General features: G+C 38.9%; 1 protein-coding gene across 1 annotated transcript in view; it reads right to left on the reverse strand.

Annotated features, from left to right (window-relative positions):
- The window catches only part of CNTNAP5 (contactin associated protein-like 5), a gene marked incomplete at its 5' end in the record, with an annotated part of 87,681 nt that overhangs the window by 53,209 nt on the left and 12,126 nt on the right, over nucleotides 1-22,346 (reverse strand). Inside the window, one exon of the mRNA XM_010132500.1 lies at nucleotides 3,043-3,199. Within this exon, the coding sequence (XP_010130802.1) occupies nucleotides 3,043-3,199 (157 nt within the window). The remainder of the gene's footprint in view (nucleotides 1-3,042; nucleotides 3,200-22,346) is intronic.

The raw sequence follows: 22,346 nt of genomic DNA on the forward strand, positions 1-22,346 counted from the left end.
GGAAAGAGAGAGAAAGAAAATGTTTTCTGAACTAGATTTAGTTTCAGCTCGCAGCCGTCATATTTCTATGAAAATTCCCACCCACTAGCAAGAGCTTTCAGTAGGAATATCTTTTTTTTTTTTTTTGAAAGCAGACATAAACTACAGTCAAGTTATGTTTGACATCCTTCCAGATCCCCTGTTCAGGTCAGGGTGACAACTTACTCCTCTGCTCCCTCAGCAGAGGTCTTTTCCCATTCTTCAGAAAATAACATGAAGATGCTCCACTATCTGCAATGACAGAATTAGCTGTCATCATCATACTGCAGAGTTTGGAAGTATGTTGATGAGCTGGATGGAAAAAGATACATTTCAGTAGAATGCTTTAATAAAAACCAAGGTGAAAAACACAAAAGCCTTCCCCATATAGCATGCAACCAACTATATTTCTGTTCATCTGGCCAGCATAACTCCTACTCTCTTGTTGGTCAACTAAGAGCCCAGAGATAGCAGCTGGCTCAGGTATCTGCACAGATATAATTTAAAAGTGAGCATGCCTAGAAGTGCATATTGTGTGCTGCAAAACACCTGGCTCAGGACTTCTTTCAGGTCTGTTTTCTCTGTTTTCTGTTTCTTTTGCTGCTCTGAGAAATTAGTAGCAGCTTCTGCACTTAGTCTACTGAAACCAAATTAAAGCAAAATCCTAAGCCTCTCCACTTCAGAAGGATGCTCCAGCTACTGCGGTGAGTTCCTACCTTAGAGCTGCAGTGAGCAGCCTGATTTATCTAAAAGGAGTGAAAATGATTTTCTGTTTTTCCACTCTGCAGCACCCATTTTATTTCATGCTAAGGCAAATAAATGCATCTACTGCTGTCTTGCTCCTTCCACTATAATGTATAGCAGCTTAAAGTCACAGTTCAGATCTCAGCAGGTTTCAGATTCAAATGCTCATTATATATCAGGGGGTCAGTGTTCTAGCAGAGAAACACAAAAGCAATCTTCAAGAGGCATGAAATTTCTAATGTTTAGAGACTCTTTGTAAAGGTCAGAGGGGTCTTAGCTTTCAAAAAGGCAACCTGCAATTTAGAATGCTACCAAAGGCCAAATTTCAAATGGATTGAAAACCAACACAAAACATCTGAACCCCCAAACCAACAAACAGTAGGCAGTTTAGCTAAGAAAACTTCTATGCATATCTTGTTATTGTAATGAAATTAGAAGAAACAAGTAGCTCTGTGAGCTGCCAAGCTAATGAAGCATGATTTCCAACATCTTTCTCCCTTGAGGGTGTTCCAAAATCTAATAAAAGTGTATGCTTCCTAACTTCCTTCTTGCGGGTTTTAATTGGCTTTTCCCCTTCTCCTGGCATAAATTTTCATAGAATGTGTAATTTCTAATACTTTTGAGATTTCTCCTCTGTTAAAGATGTTTGAAGTGTGTCTGCTTCTTCAAAATCATTGGATGTAGGGGGGAAATGGAGATAAACACCCACAATATAACTCACTTATGTCTCATTTCCTTAGGAGACTCGGGTGAAACATCATAGAAGTACATTTAGCTTTCACCCGCATTGGTTTGTACAATCTAGTGGTGCACTCTCCTGCAATCTCAGACTACGAGCCCAGTGGTGTGCCAGCATAACACACCTTGCTTCGCTTGAGTAGTAGCTCACTGAAAAGAGAAATGTGGATTATGAAGAGCCAAGCCCCAGTAAAAACAGATGCTTTTGATGCTCATGTGCAAACCTCAAAGTGCATCTGATAACCAAACATTAAAGATAGATTTAACATGCACAGTCAGGTCTTTCTATACAAATCTACATAAATCATATTCATAAAACAACATTTACATAAAGATCTTCCTGAAGAAATCCCCTTACAGCTATGATTTTCAAAAGTGAATAGTGACCCCAAGGGAGATAAAGGGTCCAAGCGAATAATCACACTGTCTGGAAATCAAGCAACCACAAAAGCCCAACACTTAAAGTGACAAGCCACTTCTGAATTACATTTTTTTTTCCCTCTCAAGACCCTTTACAGTCTTTTCTGCTCATTCTGTTTTAAGTGGAGGTTTCACAGGGATAATTTGGAGACTATTTCAAACACAGCCCTATTACAGCAAGACTTTTCTTGTCTACTTCCATTATTTATCACTTGTGAACTACTCGAGGTTAAAATATCTTTTTTTTTTTTAAAGAAAGGGCAGCAGCTCCTATCAGTGAGTGGTCTGGAAGGCATAGAGGATGAAGCAGAGTTTTCACATATATTTTTACAGTTTTTCAAATTGTACTTTCAACAGCAATCATCTAGCATTTCTGTCTGCTCCAACACAAGTATGGAATTAATTGAAAAATTCACCAACCAGCTCTCAGCTGCTGGAGAGTCTCTGAAGGTGCAGAGAATGGGAGAAGGTTGTGAGGTAGCCTTTGCAAATTCATCGGGGCACAACAAAGGTCCAAATTCGAGGAAGGCTTTGAATGTTCATGCTGTAAGTCTAAAACTTCCTATGGACACTGAACGAAAACATACGGAAGCCAAAGGAAGCCTTTCCATTGACTTTAAAAGGTTTGGAACCCAGTGTAAGAGAAAGTTAAGGCACATAGAGACATACTGTTTCATAAGAAAAAGATAAGTCTTTTTGATAGTACAGATTTCTTGTTCTTCAGTTGTCTGTACATGAATTTTGATGTCTATGTTTGGTTTTTCTGCTCTGATGTATCCACTAGCCTCCTAAAGACTTTCTTCATCCAATGCTCCAATGTAATCAACAGAAATTTTTATAACAAATAAAACATCTGCATTTGGCACTCAAGAACAACAATTTTTTGAAGACAACCCATCCCAGCAACGTGCTTCAGCCAAATATCTTGTCTTTGGTTCCAATAAGAAATTTAAGATGAAAACAGAAGTCCACATTCTAGTTTGGCTTTCATTCTCATTTGATCATACTCAAGCCATTCAAACTTCCTGAGCTGTGAATCAGGAACAGGTTTAAACCTTCAAGTCTTACTTCCTATCTCCAGCTCTCACAGGGACACTACTATACACATATTAAAATTATTACCATTCTTCTCTATCTGCATCACAGTTGCAAAAATATCTCATATCCAGACAACTTTCTTCCAGTCCACATGCACACTGTTGAATGCCTGGAAGAGATCCTCCCCAGTAAAGGTGCTTTTCATTGGCACGGCCAACCCACCAAGCAAATGGCATTCCATCTGGATGAAAGGGAAAAGGGCGGTGGGGGTGGGGAGAAAGAGAAAAGAGAGAGAGATAACTTGATAAGCAAATTAGATTCTCCTGAGAATGAAAAAAAGAATGGAGGTGGACACGTTTAATAATACTGAAAAGATGCGAACTACAGAAGTAACAATCATAAACTTTGGCCAAGATCCATTTTATGGAATACACATTGAGAAAGCAACAGTTCTGTGGTAATCCCATTTGGTTCGAGGAGTAGATGTTTTCCCTGTAGGCTCATGTGCCAATCAGCCATGAGAATCTTGGTGCATTTCATCTGCAAAGACTTTTGATACGCAAACCCAACACCACTGTCTGCAGCAGCTGTATTCAGTGCCTTCATGTGAAGCTAGAAGTTAGATCTCATCAGTCAAGGAGTCTGAAAACAATTCTCCTGCACAGCTGACTTAAACTACCCAGTATTGGCCAAGGACCTTTTACAAAGTCCCCTCCCCCATTATGAAGGAGACTCTATCCCTTGGATCAGGATTTTTTTTACCTTAAGACTCATACATATAAAGAGCAAAAATCTTCAGAAAGAACATGCAAACTGACCTATTGTTATAGGCTAAATACATTTCCTCTCAAAACTAAGCCCAAAATTTGTATCTATTTCTAAGCAAGCAGGACTAGGAATTTTAATGTGTTTTCCAAGGGCGGAATTTGCAAGTGCAAAGCTCTTTAAGATATTAAAATATCCTGGATTAAGGATTCAGGTAGGACAGAAATTGAATTAGTTTGTCTCTGTGAAGTTATTTTCTATATAAGATCTATGTATTTATATAAACCAAGATAGTTTTTGTTTAAATTTCATAATCTGTTATATATCAAGCATTAAATATTAATAGTCAGATACAGTAAGCAGTTTCAGGTGTAATGAAATTCATGGATTAACATTTTACTAAGACTGACTTTGTCTTCCAGCTCAGATAACTTTTCATTGACTGCTTAATCCTTAAATCAAGAAATGTAATCAGTTACACATACAGGTAGATGGCAAAATTTAGCAAAATTGACATATTAAGACTTTTGATCAACGGAGCTTGGAAAAATAAACTGAATTGCTAATGTAGAAAAATGTATCAATTTATTCTTCTGTATTACAAATGTTATTAGTAGGGAATATTCCTCATTATACAAAGCAAGAAAGTCTAAAATATGAAATGCAATTGAGGTTAACTGTAAAGTGTAAGGGACTAATTAAAAATTAGTTTTAGAATCACTTGGCAAAATTAATTCATATTTGTTTTCAGTCTAAGCTTAGATTGTTGAACTGTAAATTCATAAAAAAGGAAAATAAAAATAGGGAGAGTAACTCCATTCTCATGATACCAACAATTAAGACATGACGAGTTTGACTAATACCCAGTGGTACTCATTAGAAAAAACAGAATTCAAGAACATCTAAGAATCCATCTTGCAAAAACGTGCACACTCCTATTATTGTCAACACAATTAGGTTTTCTTTCTTTTCAGCTGGTTTTCTTGCAGAAGTTGATTGCTGCAGCCAGTGGAACAGGTCTATACTATATAATTGGGAAATTACTTGGTAAAGCTTGGAATAGTAATGTTAATTGAATAAAAGGGTGATTTGTCTAGGAGTTGAAACAGATACTATACAGAAGTGTTTAATCTAATTTTAAAAGTGCCTATTCTGGAAAAAAATATTTAGATAAAGATAAATCCTTCAGGCCATCAACAATCATTCACAGGAATTAAGAATGAGCAGTTTCCTGATGTCTTTTTCAGATCTGTTGCTATTTATCAAGTAATACCATGCAAACACATGCATGTTCAGATTTATGATATAGACCGGGGAAGTGGTAGAAGCATCACAGTTTGAGTCATTTACAACTAAATTAAATACAGTGCTAAAAAACAGAGCACTCAACATTATAAGGAACAATCTTAGATCATCAGGGGAACAGACTATAAAAAAAATTGTCAATTCAAGAATTCTCTTTACTAGTCAGAGTTCTGCCACTCTTTACTCAAGATGAGTAAATTTTTCTCCCTAACTAGTCCCTTAGAAATCAATCGTAGTATTAAAGAAAATTATGCCTTGATTCTTCAAAACTCTTTTCCACATGCTTAATTTTTAACACGTGAGAAATCACAGAGCTATTCCACAAAGCTCTTAAATCCAACATATTTCAACAAGGTGTTTAGGAATTCCTGAAACAAATGTTGTACATCATACACCTGTAATGTTGAAAAAATGTGATATTTCGCTAGTCAATCAATCAATCCCTGAGTTCTTTCCAGAAAGTTCACATCGTTATACCTCGGCAAAGCTGGTGGGTGCCTTGCACTGCCAGGGAGTTTGGCCAACCAGTGTTGATTAAGATTCTTTCTTCCAAGCCTGTAGATCTGTGGCAATATCTTCACTTCTGTAATCATGGTATTATAATTTTTTTCAAAGCATTATCAATTCTCCATAACCTCAAAATTAATTTCCTTTCTGCGATGAAGCCACAGACTAAGTCAATGATGTTAATCAAGGATTTAACATGGTCCCATAAAGTAATGGTTACATAGGTCAGAAGAATTCCACACTAAAATTTCTAAGCTAAAGAGTCTATTTAATAAGAAGTGTTTCTAATTCTTCATTCTGTACTTACATTATACCTAGTAACATCTTATTTAGTCAAAAAGGTAGTCAGAAGCCTACAGCACAAATAAAAATATTATTTTCCATGCATTTTTGTCTATTTACAACTGAAAAAAAAATCCGCTAAAATTAATTAGGTTTGTATCTGAACTCCATACTATCGTTCTAAAGGAGAATACAATGGAAGAAAAATTGCAAACCAAGCAAAGCAAATAAGCCTTCAAGCTTACTTTGAATTCTTACTGAATTCACCAGTACAGGAACCGACCAGTTTCTTTTAAGTGATTTCTTTCTGTACTGCTCAAGCTGCCTTCGGAAGGTTTTAATTTTGGTAACAAAATCCTAAATAAAGGCAAAAAATTTTGATTTCCTGCAGAGGACAATAAACCTTTCTCCAATGATGCTATCTGGAAGCTTCTACAAACAGCTGTGATCTTTACATCACTGTTTTTACCATAATTTTAAATGATATTAGAATGATAAAGAAAAGAACTGAGCAAGCAGATAGCATTTTATATCAAACCGAACACTGCTACTTATTCACACTGCCAGGCACAGGCTGCAGAAAGAAAGGTTGGCACAGGTCTCCTGAAAGGAAAGAACAAAGGGTCTCATCTTCAGTTGATCATCTTGCTGCTTCCCTCTACCTGTCTTCATAGGCTGGTCTATTCAAGAGCTACTGCGTGTATGTATCTGAACTGCCAAGTATGACTTTGGAAACCCTGGCATGTACAATACTGAAACACATGGACAGAACTCAGTTTTTCTCCACCCTGCAAGGCTCAGATAGTAAGCTCCTTTCAGATGTCAGTTTTTCAGCACATCTCCAGGTACCTGCTCTATCAATGCGCTTAACTGAACTGATTCGTCGTTAGTTCTCTGTATGAAATCTGTTTCAACAGAAGCAAGGCTGGCACACGCTGTACAGTTCACAAGTTCAGAGGCTGAGGATTATGAAGAGACGAGCAGACACACAGAGGTTGTTTCCAGTGATCCTTAGGAGATGCAGATTGAGATCAAATTCACCTGCAATGCGTGTCTGACTCTTCTGGTGACAAGAATGGCTGAACACGTATTCGCTGTCCCTCTACCAGCTCACAAGAAAATGTCTGTTCTCTTAAATCTCCCTTGTACTGACAGTTCTCTCATTTTCTGTACGAGAATGCATTGACACTGCTAGCAATCCAGGTTGCTTTTAAAGGTTTTAGGCTTGCTCATGTTTTAAATAGCAGAGAATTTTTTCAAAAATTATTTGTATAGGCACTCAGAAGCTGGAGGAGGGGAAGAAGCAGCCTATTCCAATGGCATTTAGGACAAATTCTTCCCCTTCAACCTTTTCAACAGAAAAACAAACAAACAAACAACAACAACAGCAACAAAAAAAACAAACCCAAAAATGCTTTTGGTAAATCAAAGAAAAAAGGGTTTATAATAATTCTGGACAAAATTATGGACAAATTGGATAAATACTCTGTATTTCGTGGATAACACAATATTGATACATTTTTAGAGGCTATTTGTTCAGCGAAGAGGTCTATGGGTGTATAACTTAGAAATTGTAATGGTTTAAATGACAGCTCACACCTCTGGGAGAACACACCCATAACACAAAGCAGGGTGAACTCAGGCTGTGCTGCATTAACCAGTATGTGCTACCTATTCTTTGAAGTGGACACTGAGATTTAAGAGTGAAAAAAATTGCTCTTTTGTTTACAGCTCCCAGTGATGGTCTGGTCTATGGTCCTGGGTCTGTGAAGGTCTACAGCCCCAGCCAGAGGGAAGCAACACCTGCTCTCCGAGGTGGCAGGCTTCCTGCACTTCACAAATGACACCCTGCTTTTAACTCAAGATCAGGTTATCTTGGAACAAATGAATATATGTGATATGCACCATGAGAAATGAGAATCTCCAATGACATGGTACCTGTGAACATTTTTCACTGAGTGAGCCATCAAGTCGTCCAGTTTTTCTTGACAACTACTTTGCTTCCGTGTGGACACACACCTGTTTTATGCCTGGCTCTCCTCATCATACAATTACGACCATCTAAATCTTCCTCCCTTTTACTCAAAACCTTCCCCATAGCAATTGTGCAATTCAGTTTTATTGTCCTTTTTTTGCCCTAATGATTTGCACAGAATTTTATTTCAATTTCTGGTCAAATCCTTTAACCCTTATTCAGCACAACTATCCAACAGATAGGTAGTCCTGCTAATGCCAGTGGACCTACTCCCTGCACAAATGTTACTTAGTCACAAAGTCCGTCCCTCATTCTAAAATTATTTTGTTAAGTGCCATTAGGAGAATGGGAAAGACAGGCAGTACATTAATGACATTTTTTTTCTTGTTATTCAGCTTTGCTGCCAAGGTGCACTGATTTCAGAGTCCCAGGCTGAAGTTATTGCTTAGAAAAGACGAGGAAAAAAGACAGGCAGCAGCGCTTGTCTGCATCTCTTTCAAGCAGAGAAACTGCATCTCCCTCTGGAGCAGCTGTTATCAAGGTGTGCTCTGTTCTTCTTGGAGTTGTTAAGATATTCTCAGCAGATGAGAATGGGCAGAAAGAAGGTAAACAAAGACGGACCTTTGCTGCTTCTATATTTAACAGGAGGCTAATGATCAGAACTGCTGAGCTGCACTGACAGAGTTGTGCCATCGCACTCTCTTTACTTCAGTTCTTGCTTTTATTTTGCTTCAGTGAAACCAAAATCATCATGAGAGTCAGATTTGAGGATAGGCATGAGGATTTCAGACCCAAACACTTTTATATGCTGAGGAAGATTGAATCCACATCCAAACTAAAATTTTATGCCTTGCGAACGTCTCTGCTGAAGGCCAAAGAAGGCTGAAAATATTATGACTACTTGCATCCTCCTCTGCGGGCTCAGGCTGGGTTGTTTTCTCAATAAATTTCTGGCCAAGCGACAAGTTTCCTGAAAGATGCAACTGGGACTCCAGCCAGCAATAGAAACTACGGGAACAGCTGAAGGCATGCAGGTCAGAGAGAAAAAGCAGAAACAACAAACCAACCCAAAATCAAAAAAGCAGAGAAGGTTACAGGTTTTAGGGACAAATGACAAAACAGAGAATATAGCAGCTTTGAGTCCTCAGGATTTTTTCTGAAGATACACTGGATATCCTACCCTGCTGAAACAAAAACATTATCTTGGTTCTTTTATCTCCTGTATTCCAGTTCAGTCTCGCTTAATATCTGCACCTCTTGCTTTCAACTCCTTTTCTTCTTCCTCATTCCCATTTTTCTTTCCCATTTTCTCTGTTTCCAGGTAAATTCAGATAAACAAGCCCTGCATTGCCTTAACAGACAGTCCTGGGACATTGATGCATGTCCTGCCTTACTCTGTGATGGGACCTGAAACCCATCAGTGGCCTAGATTCAACTGCAAGTGAACAATGACCATAGATACACCACAGGTGGCTCCAGCATGACCCTGCTTGGGCCAGAGGAGCAGGTCCAGCTCAGCAGCTCTCTGGACTGTTTTTCTGGTATGATAGGTATAGCTAGCGAGAATAACAGTGATAAGATGATGCCATAATTTGTTGCCCTCACACTGCTCATTCAGCTCCTGTGTTTATTCCCATCCTCTTTCACCACCTCACCCATCTCCACTGGAAGGCCATCCCCTGCAGTGGCTCAATACAGTTCCCAGGACAATGGTCTTTTGTTCTTAATCGGTTCTTCCGCATTAACAGTACCAAGTGCTGAATTACTGGATTACTAAACAGAAGATAAACCAGATCATGTCATTCCAGTTCTTGTGAAAATGCCGTGGGGTACTGAGGGATCATACATGATAAAGATTTCGGATTCTCTTCATCTGTAGCAGACCAACGCTCCTCTGTGCCTCTCTAGGGCCTGAAGATGACAACAGGAGTGACATTTGCAGCTACCGAGTATACAGCTAGTAACACCTCTGAGTTTCTCAACATTGTAGTGAAGTCCTACCCATGTTATCTTACGAGCTTGAGGTAAGCTCATTTTAGATCACCATATACCACATGGACTGGGGGAAAGCATGGAAGAGATGATGGAGTTTTTCAGTTTAGACAGATCGTATGCGCTTCAGAGCTTTCTTCTTAATGTGTTTTACAATGGATGCGAATGTGCTACAGGGCAAGGAGACACTACTGAACTAAGGCACCTTATAAACTACTGTAAGGTTAGAAAAGCAGTTTATAACAGAAGTTTTTGTTCTTAAATGTTATTTAAGTTTTCATAGAGGAAAGCAATTTCAGAGCCTAGAAATAAAATGACAGAGGACAGATGGGAACAGTTGAAGTATCTAAGAATATATATGGTGCATCAAATATAAACCAATCATTTCACCACAAGAAAAATTAGTATTCACTTATTATTAATGGAAACATTGAAATAAGACAACTTTTACGTAACTGTAAAAACTACATTACGAGCAACTGTTCCAGAAATACTGCCAAGAAGAAACACTTCACAGCTCATTCATTTACTGTTATTTTCCAGGGATAAAAAGGGTCCAGCAACTGATACAAATGCATCTCTCTTGAGCAAAATCAGGGTAGTCATGTTGATTTGCACTCACTAAGCATCAGGCTCTTCACAGGAGAGAATGGCTGAGGCTGGAGGGGACCTCTGGAGACCTTCTAGTCCAGCCTCCTGCTTCAAGCTGTTCTGCAACAGATTCAGATTGTAAGAATTCCTTAGACAAACTCTGTGGCTGCCATAAAAGACATAAAAGCAGCATCTGCAGGTATGCAGCAACTGAAATAAAGGCTTGAAGGATCTGTTTTTAAAGGGGTAAAAAAGAAAAATGAATTATGTATTTAATCCATTTACTCTTGAAAGATCCATCATAACAACAGCTCAAGCTCTTGGGATAGGGTATGGATGAGGAGTAACAGAGGGACCCTACCCGCAGGTGACTTGCTTCTCGTGCACTCAATGGGGTGCAATGGTAGAGCTGTACAGCAAAGCTCCCAGCTCTGTGCAGCTCCCAGGCTCATGTAGTTTCACCTGTCTATGACCTTTCATCAAGAAAGTCCACAAAACCACAAGCCTAGAGCCTGGTAGTCTGGAAGCCAGGGCATAACTCAGAGCAGGTTGATCAAGTTTATGGACACAAGTCAACTGGAGTAGAGTGGAATTAATACAAGGAACTAGTGTCCGAGACTGAAAAAAATTGTTTATGTCTCAACATCCCTAGATGCTGGAAAGATCCGAGATAGAAAATTGCCAAACCACGAACCACAAATGTACCCTTTCTACTAGAAAAAACCGTTGTTTTACTCTGAAAACCTTAGTACAGGCGTCCTGTTTTTGTAAACCTTTCCCGGAACAGTGAGATCCTGTGCATAAGCTTGGGCCCTGGAAGGCACCGAGCATGCACACCACCACCAGACATTAAAAGGACAACCCTAGGGGACGTAAAATGTCCTGACGGACATCTCCGTTTTCTGGACGTTAGGTAATAGTATGGCTCAGATAACTGCATGGCTTACAAGGAACAAGCAAGCTTTGCATTTGCCCCCACCTCCCACCATGGAGCCAGACACTCAGGATGCACATAAACACAAGCTCCTCTGAGTATGGCTGAGCCTTCAGAGGTGTGAAGCCACAGATGGAAAGCACCTGTTTTTCTGCAAACACAGTGAGAAAGATGATGGATAAGGAGATGAAGGCTCACACCTGATGACCACCTGAAGACCCCCAACGGTACTTAGCGCAAGCGCACTGGAGGAACATGGAAGGAGGGGCTTATGCAAAAGGCCTCTAAGAATCCCCATCTAAATACTGAGAAAAGGTGGGGACATGGACAATAAAAGGTGCCACCACACCCTCCATGGTGGGACGTCCACCCCACCTACTCTGTAAGACGAACTTTCGGGACACCGATTCTCTGCAGCGGGGCACCTCTTTCTCTCTTTCTATCGCTCTCTTTTCTCCCTCCTCTCCCCACTTCTCTTAAAAAACGGATCACGGCACTGCAGCACATTGGAACGTTCTCCCACCCATTCTGAAAGACAGACTGCAGGCATGGCAGACCCCGTGGTGGTATATCTATCTCTTCCTCTCTCTCTCTTTTCTCTTTCTCTCATTACCCTTTTGTGTGTGAATGAAATAAAGAGCAAATATATGCGTTTGACACCATTGTGTCTTAAGTCTGTAACCGAGAATTCGTACCTCCCACGACAGGACTTTAATCGTTTCGTGACAACTAGTGGATGGTTTGCTGGATCATTCCCAGAGAAAAATGCAATTTGATAGACTAGAAAAAGAAAAGAAAGATAAAATGGGGACACTTGGAACATTTAATAGGAGGCTGGATAAGTTACAGAAAAACATGCTGTGGAAAGCAATTTTTGCTTGGTCCTTTGGAAGAAACAACATAGACTAATAACAGTTCTTCTCCCCCCACTTTATTTTGGAAAGTGTTTGAGTAAAAATGGAATTACCTTACTCAACAGAACTGTTTCCTGTATATGGAGTTTTAACTACAAGCATTAATAATGACAAAAGTATCATTAATATTACTTTTTTCTCTCCTGTTCACGTTGCACCAGTACAGTCACTCACGACTGAAATGGACTGTCTTCTGATTTGCCTACCCTCCACAAAAGACAGATTAGTTTTGTTCCCATTGTATTTATGATGTCAGCTTATAAGAATAATAAAAACTATATTTGAGTATAGACAATCTTTATTAGCAATATTGATTCACGAAGCAATGAGAACACACCTTGTCTTTCAGCTCCCAGCTTAATACAGCATGGCTGACAGTTGGAGAATAACATCTATTTACACGGACTGAATCTGATCAGAAAGTCATTGGGACAATGTCATTTCTACAGGGTGCCTTTCTGAAGTGTAGCCACTAACTTGTTCCTGCAAATGGCTGATAATAAAAATACTGAAATTCATGGTTTAGATTGATCTTAAAGAAATCAGTAAGTATACTAAATTTCTGAACTGGAATAAAAATAGAAAAACAGTAAAATATAAATTAGAAGATGTTATAACATATTGTTAATTACTTTGACTCTGCAAACCCTAATTAAATAAATGAGGGGATTTTCTTAAAGCTGATAATAGCATTCACAGATATTATTGGGATAGTGCTTCTGTTTTGGAAAGAATCCTTTGGAAAATGAGATGTAAACATCTCAAGTTCCCTGTAAAATCAATTGGGCAAGTGAGCATCTCTGGTAAGAAGGAAATCCACTATAATTTCCCATGGTGTTGGGTTTTTTTGTTTTGGTTTGGGTTTTGGTTTTTTAGAGGCAAAAAAGCAGTATATTTAAATTTATGCTTAAGAGCTGAAAAAGTCCCTGCACAGAGCATGTAACATATTTGCTGTGTTTTAAAAGACAAGCATTGTAAACAACCAAAATATAAAACCAACACCTGGAAAAGAGTTTAGAGAATAGTCCAGGCACATTTCTGAGTCTCATACTAATTTTGAGCCAACGAGGTATCTTGGGCAAGCAGAGTAGAAGACATGCTCTTAGCTTCTCTTCCTACTCTTCTGTCACATCCCTACCGAACTGGGGCCAGTTAAATTGGATTGTTTAGTTTTTGCTCCCCAAATGTGCTAGTTGTCAAAAGACAGTACTCGGTTGTATTTATTATGATCATAACAGCACCCACTTGGACGTGCAGTAAAGCACGTTTTAAATTGCTTTATCAAAAAAAACCAAACCCCAAAACAAAAAAACCTGCTTTTAAGAGCACAATAATAGAGAAGGCATTCCAGAAAGAGGAGCATCAAACCGACCTCATGGATTTATAAAGTATTTTTGTAATACAAATGCAATAGCAATGCACTTAACTTTAAGATAAAGAAGGGGAAAAAAAAAAGAAAAAAAAACAACCCAAAACAAACCCAGACCTCATCCAACGAATCTCGGAGAGGCTACAAGCATTACTACAACTCATTAAACTTCTTTATAGGCTGATGTGTTACAACACATTACAGAACAAAGGTAAATGAATAACCACTAATTTGACACTACGAACTGCTGAGTATTTCTGCTTTACTCAATGTTACAATCAAAGTTAGCAGTTAAAGCCTTAAGCGGTGGAAGTGGAAACTCAACCTCAATAAACAAATACAGTCAACTTTCAACTTAAGGATGTACCCAAACTGCAGCATAGCGTCAGTTCAGCTGTCCCTGTCTCAGGCTGCAATTACAGTTCTGTTGGCCAGAGCAGCAGGGGCATCATTTGTCATCCTAAAGAAGGCTGAAGTGCTGTGAAATTGGGCACTTTGGAAAAACGCAGCAGTAGCAGAACATACATATAGGCAAGACCATGAAATGAACTGGCTCCCAGCCAGCATGTAAGGAGAAAAACAAGAGAATATAAATGACAAAATTCATAGAATACTGTACTCAGAAGATGCTCCTATCGATATATCCTGACCAGTTTTAAAGGTCAGGATGACAACAATCTCTCTTCTCTGTGAAACAGCTTAATCAATTTGCAGCTCTTTTTTCTTCACCCTCTTAGTAGTGAGTTTACATCTTTTGAATAGATCTTCTATTCAGTTTTTGCTGTTTAATTGGTCTCAGGTTCCTGTGTATCCCTCTATACAACTGTAGCAAATAGAAGGCTATATACATGGGTGTGTATATACATTCAGGCACAGACTATGCTGGATAGAATAGGAACTGCTCAGCTACACTCCATAGCTCTACTGTCACTAAGAGATTATTATTCAGTTCAAGTGACAGTTTTCTGCTCCTGTAGCAGAAGGAAGAACTCATTTTTAACTTTACCACTACAGCAAATACTGGAATGGACAGAGGCTGCAGAAGAACAAAAACCATGCGACCATGAGAAGGCACCAGTCCTTCCCCTTTCTAAATGCTGAACAGAATTACATGGAGATACAGACTCCTTTCCCCACCATGTGCACACACACATGCTGCAGGGTGAAGGGCTGGGCACTTCAGCAGCCTCGGCATACACCCAGTATCAAAGAGTCAGCCACAAAGCTTCATAGTTTTCAGAGGCGGCACCTCCTGCACTCTGGGTAAGATCAGAGCATCTTAACCCAATCCAACAGAAGGCGACCTGGCCTCATTCATTGATTTCTTCGCTGGAGCACAGCTCTTGACTCTTGAGAGGATGTCAGCTGCCACATCACTTGTGAGGATCAAATAGGCTGCAATGAGCATATCAAATACTTTTTTTCATTTTTTTCTTCCCATGGAACAGACAGTCAACAAGACTACAGTACTTATTTTCAGAGGAATCTTGTGTTCATCTAACCTAATTTTCAGCTCTTAACTGAGATGGCTACATCTATGTCCATTTTGTATTTAACAGTGAGAGAAAGAACCACCATCAGAGCCATTCAATCATTATACAAGCTTCATGAAGTAAGAATCAAGATCTTTATGTACAAACGACTTTCTACCAACGACTTTCATCACAGCTGATCAAAGACATACCTTTCTTGTGGGCTGCATAAAGCTGTGAATGAAAATCCAAGAAGATCATCACATACATCACCATCTTTTCTTCCAACAGTTAAGGCTCCATAATTGAAACTGCTTTCCTCAAGACAAGTATAACCTGCTACAAATCCTGTCTACAACCAGTTTAGAAAGATGTAGGCCTCTCCTTCTGGTATACTGATATATACTGATGCTTGGGTGGAAACCATACAACCAAGACAGGTAAGTCTCTCTAAGGCTGGCATAGGATTTTGGTAAGGTGTACATTAATACATGTTGTTCGAGTTCTCCAACAGCTATGTAAAAATTAATTGGGCTCAGTCACTTCCATTTAACTGTCTACATGATTTGCCTGCTTTCATTTCAAGACACAGAAGGCCAGGAGTCAATATCAGGCCCAAGACACATATTTTTAGAGCCAGTCCTAGATTCAACAAAAAGGGAATCCCTGAGGGGCCAAATACTTTTAAAAGTATGTGAGAGCCCTGCCCTCCAGTCTCTGCTCTCTACATGTATGCCTGCATACCTCTGTTTGCCTCCATAATGGAAGCTCTTCCTCTCAGATTTACCATAAGGAATTAATAAATACGAGTTACCCATTTACAACTGTAATACACTCCTAAGGATTATTTTTTCTCACATCTGAAATGTAGGACAAATGCAAAGGCAAACATTACCCTGACACGTCCTTCGTTACAGAACAGACTGCAGAAATGATCGGCAATATGCAACCCCTTGTAAAGAAAAGTGACAACTTCCCCCCGCTTCCCTTATCTCAGTATTGATTTTTTTCTTCCCTCACCCTCACACAAATGACATTCAGCAATGCTGATGCTGGGCTGTGTAATTTCTTCCCCCCACATGCAACTGGTCAAGATAAGGTGCAGATACCCAGAGATACTCAGGGTAAGATGCTGCTGTATTATGCTGTAAGAAACTCCATAATACAGGAAGAAATGTATTTGTCTGAATTTGGTTTCCTTTTATCTTTCCCATTGTGAGTAAAGGTTTTAACTGTAAACAGCCTCACTTTTAAATAAAATACCTAAATGATTGCCAAACAGCTGGCCTACTTAACACTACTCTGTAAACATCTGTTCACATTCACGCATGCAAATAAGGACATCAGCTAGCGAGTCTCTTAGGCCCAGATTAGTCTTCATCAAATCTTCCCAGAAACCACAAGTGCAGAGGCCAACGACTGAGTGAATGGTGAGGAAAGGGAATTCTAAAGCTTTTTTTTGAGAATTGATCCTTGGAGAAAAGATCGATGGTGGAGAATACCAAAAAACCTCAACTCCCATGCCTTCTATTTTTCAGTTTGTTTACTATAATGGAAGTTTTCTTTCCTGTCTCTTTGGGGCAGTTTCCTACTGCAAAGATCACATATTTTAACAACTTGTTAAGTAAATGACCATTGTGTCAAATGCTTTTTTCCCTTTATTGAAACCATCTCTTGAAAGTGTCAGGAATCCCAGGCCTGCTTCTGCTGGACTAAATGGGATTCTTGACATTGACGTGGATGGAAACGGGACTAGGCTGGCTGTACACCTCATTAGATACACAATTCTATAGCACCATCTAAAATTCTGCTGAATGTTCCCTTTCAAGCAAATAAAGCAGGTAAACTCAAAGGCCATGAAATGTCACTGCTACATTTCAACACTAAAAGTGAGGTACCTGATGAATTAGCCATCTTCTTGCCAGGCATCTCAGAAAACTGCAGCCCTCGAGGGAGTTCCCCTGGCCGTTACCACTTATTGCAAAGTCAAAGAGAGAAAGCTAAGGTTATTGTTTTGCCTGTGGAATCAAAATATGCTGAGAGAGCATGTTATTCCCCAGACTTAGAGGTTTATTGCGTTTCTAATTCACACCTAAGGTCACCATATGTCAAGTGAGTATGCATTCTGCTACCACGGCTACTGTCATTATTTTAACTCGAACGCTAAATAGTCCTAGACTGGAACAATATGGTCTTGGAAACAGCACAATTTAGTGCTTATAGCAGAAGACTGGTATTCCGATTAAAGATGGAAAATTATATGTTCTGGTTCCACTTTGGGTTTGTCAGACTCTTCAAAATCATACAACTTAGTAAATCACTCTGGACCTTCATTTGCACACCAGAAAGCCAAAGAACAAAAAGAAGTGAATAAACAAAATAAACAAAGCTAGTACGGCAACAACTGTGTCTTCTCTATTGTGAAAGGTTTGATCAAATTTCATTCACAGCATTTAAAACTACAAGATGAGGTTTGAAACCAGTTTCTTGTGGCTTGATAGAATTATGCCACGATGGCGATGCTTTCCTCTGCATAATGCATTAATGTGAATTTGGCCACACAATTGTCATTTCTTGCCATTTAAGTATTCCTGCAGTTAAGCAGTCATAATTGTCCTTTGGGTGTTATCTTAAATACATTAAAAAAGAAATTGAATGCTTTCATCACATTATAGCTGAGACACTTTTTCAAAGCTAATTTCTATGTCTGTGAATTATTCATAATACACTTCAAACAGGCTCTTCTGAATAAGGTAATTGACCTTGTCTGCATGAAGCACCTACTACCTTGCCTTGGGATAATTAAATCTACGATGTGGTCCATTATTTAAAGGTAATGTCTTTTCATTAGGTTAGGCAATATATTATCACTCAACTAGTCACCTAATTCTGCATTTAGTGCATTCGAGTTTTTACTATTTTGTCATGGGTTACACTCATCATGGCAACATCTCACATTAAGTAGCATGCTATAACAGTAAGACAGCATTCTCTTGATGAATGGAAGCAGGACTTGAGGATTAAAATTTCAATATTTACCTCTGCATTTGCAGCCTCAGTTGGCTGTGCTTGTTTTTACCATGGGTGAAAGCAATAAAAAGTGTGTCTATTCAGTAAAAAATAAAAAATAGCGTCAGGCCAAAACTCGGGAAGAATTAATGTACCAGGTGGCAGTGGGTATACAAACTCATATACTGAACAGTGGAAACAGTTATGTGCTGTTGAAAGGTATGCTAAAACACATATATTGAATTCCATGATCTAAACTAGCTCAGGTATTTTTATTTTGCTCTGTAAAGAAACCCTTGGTTGGCCAGCCATCCAAGGATGCAATTAGCAATGCTGGCTGTTGCCCTGGCTAGCTCAGAACTATTTCAGACTGCTCTGTAACAGATTACTAAGACTCAATTCCCCGCTATATATTCCCTCAAAAGATGTTGCTCAGTGAAGACTAAAGTAACCAAATTTTTCTGTGCATATGCATTAAGTGAAATTTTCTGAAAGAGAAAGTTAACAGACTAGTACGCCCCTCTCTCCTCTACTCCAACTACTTTGAACCACTTTGGCAGAATAAAGCAGCTCTGAATCTGCTTCAGTCCATCACTAACAAAGTCCTCCTGCACGGGTAAACTCTCGAGTAGCACAGCGGTCTGAAGGAGCTCCTGCATCAGTTCCTTTCTTGGCTCTGAAAAATGGCCAGAGATGGTATTCTAATTTGTATTGCACCATTTCAGTAACCAGGCTCAAAGATGCTTCTCCACTCCGCTCTGTTTCAGCTGTTCAGGGTATACCTGTCTATTCTGCTACAGGAACATGGTACTGTCTTTCTCAATCTATCAGTGCTGAAGTGTTTTGACTCTGATTGTAAATACTGCATTAACGAGCTATGGAAGAACTTGTTAGCGTCTCCAAATATCTGAATTTTACAATGCTTCTGTGCTTTGTAGTTTGTTTTACACTAAAGTGGAATTTAATGAAAGATGCAATAACTAAGGAGTTAATACACCATCTTACTTGCCTAAATCAGTATGAATATACTTAATCCAATAGAGCTGTTCCTCTATATCTTTAAGGTTTGCATTTTTTTAGTTGAATCATTCAATATTGTAGCTTCTCTCAAGCTGTCCATTAATAAAATGTTATGATTATGTTAGCTATTTAAAGCTTTTTAATCATGTTATACAAACACAGTTCAGCTTATGAATTGTTTATCTTGATTAGATGTTGTTTGAGTGTTCACTTAAAATTATGAATCATTGTTTTAGAGCAGAAATAAAGACAGGGCATCAAAAAGACTTCAAGTACTAGAGTGAATATTTACTGTGAAGGTCTTTAGCTGAATTCCTGTTTGCATGAATATTCAGGAAAAATCTGTTCATACCTCAGCAACATTTCTCCAAACACAAAAATCTCAGGATTGTGGTCCAGAATAATACAAAAAAAGGATTATAAAAACAGTCAAAGTGAAACTGAAATGAAATTCCAGTAAGATAGGAAAGAAATAGCTGCCATTTATCATTTTACACCAGCTAAAACAAACTAGCCAAGGAAAGTATTGTTCTAAGCAAGATTACCTGCAACTGGCCTGTCTGCTAAATCATATTTCATAACGGTCGACTGCCTTCCATTTTGTAATCACAGTTGTGTACTATGCATTGATAGCTCCTGTCACTATAATATGGTTATGTTTACCCATTAGTTTCTGCTTTTGTGCCACAACCCAGCAACTACAATATTACAATAGTTCTAATGGTCTGTTTCACTTTGTTCATTTACCTATTAATTTTGGCAATAGCATATTTCATGGAACATAAATTTCATCCTTTGAAAACATGTCAACCTGAGGTACAAAATGGCCAGACACATTCTGGAGCTTTGTACAGAAGTAAAATGAATTGTCCAGGGTGGCATTTTGGAAAGAACATACCTCCCTCTGGAGGCATCAGTTGTATCTAAGGTGATTACTTCAGCAGTAATAGGATGTAATTATTCACTCAATAAAATTCTGTCTCTATTAAGCAGGTACTTCTAATGTTCTGCAGAATGACTGGTGGCCCTAGCATGTCTCACAGAGGCAGTAAACAAAATGCGACTCAATCTCTTTTTCCGAATCCAGAACATGAATGTGCACTGGGAAAGAAGTGACCTAGAAAGCTGTCAATCCTTTGAACCTGGAGACTCTGGAAATCAAGCCCCAAAAACAGAACCCGAAAAATGCCTCTTGCCAGGACGACCTTCCGCAGTTCAGTGATGATACTAAAATTGCAAAACAAATGGACCAAACTGACTTTTCATGGCCAGAGAAAAACCCAAAGGGAGCTGAAACAGCCTACTTGAGAAGACAACTTGTCCTAGAATCCCACTCTCTGCTGTTATGCTAGCATTCAGTCATGAAGATCTCTCTCTGAGGAATAGCCCATAAGCTTCTTCCACACGGCAAAATGGTCTCATCTGGATAAAATCTGAGAGTTTTAAATCATGGAGACAATGGGAGGTAAACAAATGCTAATGTACAGAAAGCCTTTAGCTTAATGGGGAAAAGAATAAACAACACTAACTTGTCTTACACCAAGTCTGACATTGATCCATCTATCCCAAGGAGTTAATTACAGTCAACATTCACTCTTCTCCTCCTCTTAACTTATCCGCACATATCTACACAAATACGCAAACACATACTTTCCCAAAAAGAGAGCACTCTATCTATATCAATAGGTAATGTTACAGACCTTACTGACTTGAGTAAAAAGATAAAAAAGGAAAAGATAGTATTTATAATAAACATATCATGTGATAGATATTACTTTTTCTTCAGAACCACTGTCAGAGCTCTGCTCATTTTTTAAAAGCTGCTACCATAGGCTTGGACTCATCAGTAAAACAAGCCTGTCCAACCTGAATTAGATTCAGTAACACAAAACTGAGAAAAAGAGCATCCAGAAATTGTTATAATCTTTTCCTTCCCACCAACAAGTGCCACTACGAACATTTTGATCGCATTGACTGAGACAGCCTGAACAAAAAGAAAAATAGAAAATGGCTACTGATTGCAGACTAAGCTACTGGGAGCACTATCCATGCACTATTAATATTAATATATTGGAATCACTACCTATGGTAAATTAAACATGTCATTTTAAACTTTTTTGACAAACCAAATATATAGGGAAAGGGGAATATGGAACTAAGCATCCTGGATAAAGAAATAGGCAGCACATGAAGCAAACAGGTACTGAATCTAGCGCAGTAATATGTGTCCAAAAATCCATGAAAGGCTGGTGGCCACTGATGAAGTTCAGTTGAGTTTAGGATGTAAACTTGGTCTAAGCTTTTGTTGCTATGCTAAGGAGGAGGCAGACACATGTGGATTTGACATGGTGAGAAAATACATGCATCTGCATCTCATTTTAGCTCAAATTAAGATTTCCTTCTAGTACTAAGACATTTGGAGGCAGCAGAAACTGTATAGAACTCTCTAAACACTACTGATTTAAAGCAAGCTTTAAATATTAACCTCAACCTTATTTTCTAGTGAAATGAGGCACATTGGAACATGCTGCGTGAATGAGTACGTGTGTCTGTTCCTCAAGTAACTGATGAACCTGCTGGCCAGTTTCAAGATATTTGACTAAGAAATACGTTCCTAGAGGTTTCGTATACTGCTTAAGCAGAAAATAGAGAGATCCTCCTCTCTCTGCCAGAAAGACCTTGGAAATCTACCTTGGACTGAACACATAACCTTAAGGCATCTACAGAAAGACTACATGGATCCCATCCTAGAAATGTAGGCCTGCGTCCAGTAGCTCTAATACGGGTCATTTCCAAAATCAAGGAAATGCTTAATTCCGAAGTCCCTTCTTAACCTTTACAAAGGAAGACAACATTTTTATCATATGACTGTATCATATACTACAACAGCTACAACCAGGCAACAGGTAGAATAGTTGTAACGGTCTCTGTCTAATCAGTGCGGGTAAGAACAGCCGTCTGTCATTGGTGGGAGGAATTATGGCACCGAACTGGCATTACTAGAGACAGACTCTGAAGACCAGACTATGAATCCCTGTCTGCTGCATCCAGACCCATACTAAAATTCAGGCCATCATGGCTAAGGCTTTCTGAATGCATTGCACTTATTCTCATGCGAGCTTAACTATCCTCAAAACACCTACGAACAAGAAAGACAGGGCTGTCCTTACAGCATCTGAGTGTCTAATAAAAAAAGTAGGCTTGGGGTTCTCACACCAATCAACTATTGCAGCAAAGAAAAATCCAAACACTG

Source organism: Buceros rhinoceros, unplaced genomic scaffold (genome assembly GCF_000710305.1).
Source record: "Buceros rhinoceros silvestris isolate BGI_N320 unplaced genomic scaffold, ASM71030v1 scaffold11233, whole genome shotgun sequence".
In the NCBI taxonomy this organism is placed as follows: Eukaryota; Metazoa; Chordata; class Aves; order Bucerotiformes; family Bucerotidae; genus Buceros; species Buceros rhinoceros.